Genomic DNA, 9,415 nt, shown 5'->3' with positions numbered 1-9,415 from the left:
TGAACTACCCCTTTAATGCTTCAAGTAAAGGTAAAGTAAAATATTATTACATATTGCTAAAGAATGGCAGGAGACGAATGCAGATAATAAGAGACGACAATATGAAAAAAGAACCCTAGTGTGTGTGTGTGTGAGAGAGAGAGAGAGCAAACGATTAAGTGGAAAGTGGAAAACGAGGGAGAAATGTATCAACAAGTCATGACTGCAACAGTAAAAGGCCAAAAAAGCAAAACAATAAAGACTTTTATTTTGGCGTGTCGCGTGACGTCATAAGGCTGCGCCGATTTCGCGCTGTGATTCAACTGGAGAAATGTTTGTGTTTTAAAACGTTTACAGATATAAACCGATTTAATTTAAGTTTTAGTTTTTTTACTCGATGCTAATTATGTACCAGTTGTTGAAAATATTATTTTAACCCCTTATATAACGTAGTTCTATTTTACTCACAGTAATGAGGGCTATTGTTTGGGTAAAGTAACAGAATGTGTAATAAGTGTTTTAATGAAGGTTTAATTTATTAAATAGCATAATGGCATTCCATTCTAAGTATACATCACTATATATAAGAAATGAAGTACTGGTTTGAATCAGCTCATTTGTGGCTATTGTTTCTTGCTCTGACTTACTGTTACCTGACTGTTACCTGATTTTCTTTTGTTAATTACTCTCATATAAATAAACTGTTGTAGCAAGTGTTCAGTTATTTTGTTTCTGCTCATTGTTTTATTTATTTTTAACAGAACATTTTTATTGTTTTGTTCATTTTAAACAGGATAAAGTGTCCAAACGTAGAGAAAAGCTCCTGCTGAAGCGACTGATCTCCACACTGTTATAAAGATGGCGTTTATTAAAGAGGAGAGTGAAGATGTGAAGATTGAAGAAACATTCAGAGTCAAACATGAAGATCTGCAGGACCAAACAGGTTGGTTTTCATTCTCAAAGACCAACTCAGTCATTTTAACCTGATTCAGATATATTTTAATAATAAGAATACTAAATTAAACCCATCTTGCAGCCCTGAGTGTGCTGCCTAGTTCTCCTAAATGCACATAAGCACTCATTGAAAGACAGGAATCAGTTTCTTTCGTTACTTGTTCTCATGTCTTTTGTCATTCTTTTTATGTATTATTAGTCTCCCCATTTTCTCTACCTTCTTAAGGTTATTGGTTTTCTTGTTCTTCTACTGTTTGTAAAGCGTCTTTGAGCACTGGCGCTATATAAAAACAATAAATTAAACAAGTTTAACTGAGCTGATGATATTTGACCTACAGTATTCTTATAGAAGATATCTGCTATTACAGTGATGTTGGCTTACCACTTTCCAAATGCATGTCACGTTGATCACAATTCCCTTTTTTCAACTTCTTTATGGGTTTAAATTTGTTTCTAGTAGTTGTTAGTTCACACAGATAGTATCTGAGTTAGAATTACATCATTATAATAACTAATTACCAGGGTTATTGTGTTTAAACAGGGTTTTCGCGGGGTCTTAAAATGTCTTAAATTCCAAAATTAAAATTTTAGGCCTTAAAAAGTCTTAAATTTACTGAAATATTGTGTTGTAGGTCTTAAATCTTTTTTTAAACAAATCTTTATTTTCCTTTGTTCATGTTTTGTTACCCAATCTGGCCAAAACCCATACAATCACCAACAATCCATCTCAATAAAACTTTTTTATTCAAAAAGGTCATTTTAACTCTATTTATCATAATGGTTTAATTATTTTCCTTACAATAACATTTGTTTAAACATGCTCCATGTATTTACTGCTGAGGACATCGACCTGGACAGATTGTTGTGCATAGATTTAGTTTGTTATAGTTTTTAAAACTTTTTAACATTTGTTAATTTTTTTTTATTAAGAAAGTTTATGTTTGGAAGAAAAAGTGTATGGATTAAGGTAAAGTTGGCTGGTTTTTACACAATATTTAAAATCTTTTGCTAAGAAATATCTAAAATAATTTTTATTTTTATTCATTTATTATTATATTGTTAAATGTATTAATCTAATATTTTTTTGATAGGGCAAGTAAAAAAAATTCTATCTGGGCCATTTGAAAAATTCTTTAGCCTTTAGCCCTTTATGAGTCTAAAATTTCATTTATAATAGTCTTTAAAAAGTCTTACATTTATCTTAGTAAAACTTGCAGAGACCCTGGTTTAAAGTATGTAAAAAACGTGGATGACCCTGATTTTAAATATGCTGAATGAAATGGACACTAAAATAATTAATTATTATAAAACATTGTACAGTATTCTAAACTATATGATGTTGCTGTGGGACAATGAGAGACAAAACGAACAAATTATAGTGGAACAATAATGTTTAGCATTGCACTGACTACAACTGGCCAACAAACTAGTCTAAAAATGATTTTTTTCTGCTTAAGAAATAGATTACAGCATGTTGATGATATGCAAATATTTGTGTGTAAAGTTCATCAGAAATTCTCTGAATATTGACCATATTCTTCACGTACCAGCAGGCGGCGCCATATGACTTATTTTGCTTGATTCTTTTTTTAAAGAATTATTTTTTAGATCCTAAAAACAGTGTTATGCTGCTTAGGCATGGGATGATAACCGTTTTCAAGGTATAAAACCGCCAAAATGTTCTGCTATATCGCTCTTACTGTATATGTAAGGTTTTTTTTATATTTACATTTTTTCAGGACAACAGTATCTCCAGCAAAAAAATATCCTAAGAGGCCATTTTAAATTGACAAGAGATATGTGTTTTTGAAACAAATGAAGACAGCAGAAGTCAATGATTCATTTGAATGATTTAGCCTGACATGTTTACTGCTCCAAAATGTTTTTTAAAGTTTCTCAAAAGAAAATATATTGTCTTTAAAGGGACCCAGACGTTTAAAAAGAATATATTTTAGATCAGTAATCACAGTACAGTGAAACCGTGATATTTTTATCCAAGGTTATCATACGTCAAAATCTTATACTGGCCCATGCCTAATGCTGCTTGATGTTACAAAGTCATATTTTCTTATTATTTCTCTTTATATGTATAGTTATGAACACACTTGTTTGTAGAGTAAGTAGTGTGACCGTTTTCTGTCGTTTATTGATCCTGATCATTTGTCCAATAGGCAACTGAAGTTCTAAAAAAAATGAGCATATGAGATCAGGTCACTGCTATGACATGAATGACAGTTTTTGTATGTTGCTGTTTGTCATTGTACTCTGGTTATCCTTAGAGCTGATGCTGAGTATTCTTAGGGTTATTCAAACTTCAAATTGTTAACCCTGGGTCATTCTAACCTTGGATAAACAGAATCCTGGGTTATCTGTAATCACGTTCCACACTGCTCATGCTTTACCTGGGATTAAAAAATAATCCTAGGTGTTCATTAACAGATGTTTTACATTGGTAAACCACGGGTTAATATTATTATTTGTAAATTTTTATTATTTGGAAGATACACATGAGGGAACACAACATGAGTAATCTAGGACGAGTGCATTTGATCATTTGCACTTAAAGCCATAGGCACAAAAAGAGCTTGGTTTTCCTCTGATGCCCAAAATTAAATATTCTGCAAGGTATAGGATCTGATTTTGAGCCGAAACCTAACACAGATTCTGGGAACACCAAAGACTTATTTTACATCTTATAAGAAAGATTCATAATAGGAACCCTTTAAAGGCATTTCTGACACAGAAATGAAAATAGCCTCACCATTTACTCTCCCTCATGTGGTTTTAAACCTTTATGAGTTTCTTGATTCTGTTGAACACAAAAGAAGATAATATTGTGAAAAAATGCTGGCTTCTTTTGTGTTCCAGAAGAAAGGAAATGTTTAAAACCACATGACGGACAGTAAATGGTAAGGTCATTTTAAATTTTGGGTGAAACATCCATTTCATGCTTGTCGCTTTGTGCCTTCATACTAAAGTTCACTTTTTTTTGTTGTTTTTTTAAGACCTGATGGTGCTGAAAGAAGAGACTCATCAATGGAATGAAATGGAAGAGAAACACCAAGACATAACGACTGATGAAAAACCCACACTGACTAAAAAGACTTCATGCGGAAGACCTCGGAAATCCAAATCCAGGTGTAATTTCAGCTGTAAACAGTGTGGAAGGAGTTTCAGTCAAAAGCCAAGCCTTGATGTTCACATGAGAGTTCACACTGGGGAGAAACCTTACAGCTGCGAACAGTGTGGAAAGAGTTTTGGTCAAATACAAGGCTTTAAAACCCACATGAGAATTCACACTGGAGAGAAGCCATACACATGCCAACAATGTGGAAAAAGCTTCTACCATGCAGGAAACTTGGCAGTGCACATGAGAATTCACACTGGGGAGAAGCCTTACTCTTGCCCTCAGTGTGGAAAGAGTTATAAGCAAAATTGCACCCTTGAAGTCCACATGAGGATTCACACTGGAGAGAAACCTTACACATGCACAGAGTGTGGTAAAAGTTTCCCATATAAAAACACACTCAAACACCACATGATAAGTCACACCGGACAGAAGCCGTTTGCATGTGCTCAGTGCGGAAAGAGCTTCACAACCAAAGCTAGCCTCAAGAACCACATGGATGGTCACACTGGAACTATAGTGTTTACATGTGATCAGTGTGGAAAGAGTCTCACACGCAAAGACTCCATTAAGAGCCACATGATGACTCACTTAGGAGAGGATCGTTTTAGATGCAGTGAGTGTGGAAAGGGCTTTAACCGTAAAAGAAGCCTCAGCGCTCACATGAAGCTTCACAATGGAGAGCAGAGTCCTCAAAAATGAAGCCTTGTCCACACAAACACAGGTATATTCAAAATGGCAGCTTTTTCATGTAGTTTGGCTGTTCATTCATGTGAAGTTTATTTATGAACTATTTTCGTTTTCCCAGGGTTCCCATGTTTCCTCCCACAGTCCAAAAACACACGAGCTAAGTAAACTGAACATTCTAAATCTTAGTAAGCCATATATCTCTCTTTAGCCATTCCTGTATTTGTCATTAGAACAGAAACAAGTCAGGAGAGTTCACTGAGATCTACCTAAGCTCAATTCTCCTCTCACCCTGCTTACGGGAGAGAGCCCAGGGCTCGACGATCTTATGAGCTTAGGGCTTTCTCCCGGGACAGCTTGCCAAACAAGTGTGAACTCTTAAATACATATCAAGTTACTGATAATGAAACCCTTTGAACACCTGAAGATGTAAACTCAATAGCTGAAGAGGGGTGAAGATTTTGACAACCAGTACCAGGTTGTAAGATTTGTTACTGGGCTACTAGAACGCAATATAACTCTATATGTTGATAGATTGTGTGGCTTGTTTCACATGCAAAAAAGTATCTGCATCTGAAAAGATGTGTACCAAATGGCCTACAGGAACTCAAGAGTTGTGACCCAACCAAAGCAGTTGGGTAATCTCTGAGGGGTTACATCCTTTGTTATAAAGTAGTGTCTCACAGACTGTACTTTGGGTTAAGTTACTTGAAGACAGACGAGTTAACATCACTGCTGAGGAACTGCACTATTTACTGCTTTCAATAAAGTCTTCTCCCCATAAGAACTTTGCTCAGCTTTATGTATTAGAGTCATCTATTAAGTGGCGAGCCACCCAAAAATGGTTAAGCTGAATACAGCAAAATCTAACAATGTGTTTCAACTTATTATGAACTGATAACCGTATTTGTGCACATTGCACACACTGTAAAAACTGCAGAGTTCCACACAATTCTTTCATGTTGTCACAATACAAATTAAATTAACTTTACACTTCTAACAAATTTATGTGGATTAAACATAAAGGGCTCTATTATGACGATCCAAGTGCAAAGCGCAGGGGCGTGTCGGAATCCACTTTTGCTATTTTAAGGACGGAAAATCCGCTTTGCGCCATGGCGCATGGTCTAAAAGGGTTGAGCTTATTTTCTTAATTAGTTATAGGTGTGTTTTGAGAATAAACAAATCAGAGTCTCATCTCCCATTCCCTTTAAGAGTCAGTTGCATCGCGCCATTGCACATTTGTTATTTACATGACAGACTTTGTAAGTGGAAAAACCTAAACCCTTCACTACAGAGAAAACAGTTAAACAGCATCTACAGTGTGAGAATGAGAGATGAGCCTCCTCATTATTTACTTTCACTTTCACTCTCGTGGATTAGGAAACTTCTTGCACAGACATCCATTAGCCTATAAATAATTAATTTTGTTTAAACGCAAAGATTTGTTTCAAAACTATTTCTAAATTCAGTTTTAATTTCCAGCAAACGAATAAATGAACAATAATAACGAAGTGTGTTCAAAAAATATCCTAATACACATGCTATGGCTTAAGTCTAAGCTAATGCCCCAGTGATCCCGGATAACTCAGTCGGTAGAGCGTCAGACTTTTCATCTGACGTTCCTGGGTTCAAGTCCCTGTTTGGGCGTGTGCGCCAACTTTTGTAGAGCGTGGAGGATTCGGACTTATACCTTCCTATCCATCTCAGCATGAATCAACGTTTATCCTTTCCTCACCATCTTGTTTCTCATTATTTTTATATAATTATTTGATTATCTGAATGAGTAATTAACTTTGAATTGATTTTAACTAATGAGTAAGTTAACACATTGCTTAATATAAGAATGTTCAGTGCGTTTGCCTGTCTCTTTATAACTTTTTCAGGAGCCACCAAACTAGGTCAGAGGTCACGGAGACCTTGAGTGGAGCTAAGGGATGAGGACCGGAAGCAACTGTCTCCATTGTTAATTCTATGAGTTAATACTATCCAAAATGTCTTAAGGGATTTTGCTATTTTTACGGTTAATTCTTTTAAGGTGATTCTACTTTTTATTCAAGATAGACTTTGTGTAGTAAGAATATAACTGCCTGAATGTAGATTATAACGGTTTTTAACCAGTTTTGATAAAGACGGCTGAGACTACACTCAGCCTCGGATAAGAAACAGATTATACGTTAAGTGTGTGTGTTCTATTTGATTGTGGATCCGTTTCACAGGTCTGGAGTCAGCTCTAAACAGTCTAGTGGATGTCTGACGTTTATGCTTGAGATACTGTTCAGAATTGTACGCATGCACCCCACGTGGAAATTTTCCTAGTCTATCTGTGTTTTATCCAATCAGGTTAGAACACCTATATGCGTGACGCAGTTAATGACGCTATGTGAGAGTAAAATTGTAATTGATTTGTGATTGTAAGCAGAGCGCCCTAGGAACTCATGGCGAGTGTTGAAGCTGGCTTCTGCTGATGAAACTGCAAACTATCTTCAGTAAACTTTATTTATTTATTTATTTGAAACTCTGACTCCGGCTCTTCTTCATCTGACAGACTGGTCATTCTTTGGGTTAAACTGTATACCATCCCTACAAGCTGTATTTTGTAGGTGAAAGGTAATTCTCCAAATCCTTCAAAGATGTCAGGAAACTGTTTCACTGTATTCTCCACACTGTTTTGTGTTTCTCCACTATTAATTATGTAAACCTTTTTACTAGGCCTAGGTCTTCACATTCCTTGTCTCCCAACACAGAATCATGTCCACCTGGAACAACTACAAACATGAGGTGATGAACTTTGTTTTGCAATTTTACCTTTAGTCTGCATGTTCTTTTTGTTGGAATATTTTGTCCATTATAGGCTTTGAGTTTTTCTATGGACAGCATGCTCTGAAATTAAATAGATTTTGCTCCTGTGTCTAGCTTGAGTGCCACAACTGATTCATTTATCTCCAGAGTTGTCACCCACTTGTCCTGTGCAACACTATTCACATCTGTTTGTTCTGTTCTTTCCTGACTGGTATCGGCCTTTTCCACTATTCCAATAAAAAATGTGTAACTGAGATTCGTTTCCTCCACTGCATGTACATGCTCCTTTTGGCCCTGTCTGCCTTTGAACAAGAATTGCCTGGTGAAATGATTCTGTCCTTTACGTTTGGTCCACATTTTACCTTTATCTCTTACAGTTAAGTGATTCACTCTCCTTCTGTGGTTACACTTTCCTCCTTCCACCTCTTTGCATCTTCTCAATCACTATGGGTGAACAGTCAACTCCACTCACTCTTGCTGTTTCATAAAATGTTTTGGCATGCTGAAGCTTTTTCACTGGCATGACATCCGTACAGCTTCATTCATAGTAAGCTCAGTCTCTCTCAAGAGCCTCTCACTCATTTTTTTTTATCATTGATGCCAAACACTATCTGGTCGTGAATCACTGAGTCCTGCAACAGTCCGAAATGACATGGTTTTGTTTTCAATTTCAAATCCATAAAAAAAACTGTCAAAAGTCTCTCCCTGTTGCTGCAGACGAGAATGAAAAACATACCTTTCAAATGTCTAATTTTTTTCTGGGCGAGCAGTATGCATCAAATATTACCACATCGTATTTGTCCTTATCCTCTTCCCGATCAAATACGAGTGTATTAAACACTTCTATAGATTGTGGTCCTGCGACGGTAAGTAGTAATGCAATCTTACGTGCATCTGAGGCATCAAGTCCCACTGCTTGCAAGGACAGCTTAAAGCTCTGTTTATACATTCTCCATTCACAATCGGCATTCCCTGTTCAGTTCACAGCATGGCGGTTTTACACTTTCCATGACGACTCGTGGTGATGGTGACCTTGACCACTCCTGGTACCATGTAATGTTCTTTATTCAGTAAAGAAACAATGTGGCATTTTAACTGATTCTTTATTTTACTTTTTAGGATTAACCGGATTAACACCAACACAACAGTACAGTGTCTCTCTTTTTTTGCCCTTTCTACCCACCCGCTACTGGTGTATATGACATTACTGACACCTGTGTCCACATTATCCTGTGTCTGTGTATTATTAAACTGAGTTTAATAAACGTTCTGCAGATGGATCTTCCGTTGTCAGACTCTGCATTACACAAAGTAGGTGGTATTAACTTTTTGATCAGATGTGATTTTGAACTGCCTAAACTGCCTAAACTATTGTGCTGAAACTAGCATTTTCACACAATTTCAGTCTTCATAAAACTTGTTTATAGAAGACGTTTTATTTTATATCGCAATAAGTGTTTATTTTATGAAAATTGGGTTAAAAATATATTTTTTCTTTATTGGATATGATGGATAGCCATGGTGACATTCTTAATTACAATAACTTCTGTTTCAAACATGGTTTTGCTTGTCACCTAAAGAGTTTCACACAATTATTAATGTTATTCCTAAAAACATTATAGTGTTGATCAGAGGTATTCTTTCAAACTATTCTGTAATGTTTTCTCCTCCATCTCTGTTTTTGGGCCAAATATGTAATAATATGTTTTTAAGGAATGTTCTTATTCAAAGGCTTCATCCTAATCAGCTCAGAACGAGTTACATTTCTTATCCAATTCTACCCAAAAATAAAGAGCTACAGTTTATAATGATTAATGATGTGTGTCCATCAAAAGAATTCCTGAAATTAAAATTTGATACAGAGAA

At 35.8% G+C, this 9,415-nt stretch overlaps 1 protein-coding gene across 2 annotated transcripts; it reads left to right on the top strand.

Annotated features, from left to right (window-relative positions):
* Positions 1-790: 790 nt before the first annotated feature.
* On the top strand, positions 791-5,012 carry LOC130222369 (gastrula zinc finger protein XlCGF8.2DB-like). Of its 2 annotated transcripts, XM_056454953.1 has the most exons (3): positions 791-922; positions 3,939-4,784; positions 4,869-5,012. In XM_056454953.1, exons 1-2 carry the CDS (start codon positions 838-840, stop codon positions 4,760-4,762), a joined length of 909 nt encoding a protein of 302 aa, XP_056310928.1. In that variant the 5' UTR covers positions 791-837; the 3' UTR covers positions 4,763-4,784; positions 4,869-5,012. The 2 variants fall into 2 exon arrangements, with proteins under 2 accessions (XP_056310928.1, XP_056310927.1); XM_056454952.1 differs by having other exon boundaries at positions 3,939-5,012.
* Positions 5,013-9,415: the final 4,403 nt, after the last annotated feature.

This window comes from Danio aesculapii, chromosome 4 (genome assembly GCF_903798145.1).
Source record: "Danio aesculapii chromosome 4, fDanAes4.1, whole genome shotgun sequence".
NCBI lineage: Eukaryota > Metazoa > Chordata > Actinopteri > Cypriniformes > Danionidae > Danio > Danio aesculapii.
Note: the sequence above shows the minus strand (reverse complement) of the source record. Positions and strands in the feature narration are given on the sequence as shown.

Bases quoted from the DNA above. Each gene is read 5' to 3' on its own strand.
- LOC130222369 (XM_056454953.1), top strand. From the start codon at position 838: ATGGCGTTTATTAAAGAGGAGAGTGAAGATGTGAAGATTGAAGAAACA. The intron at 923-3,938 runs GTTGGTTTTCAT...TGTTTTTTTAAG, and splicing joins AGATCTGCAGGACCAAACAG to ACCTGATGGTGCTGAAAGAA.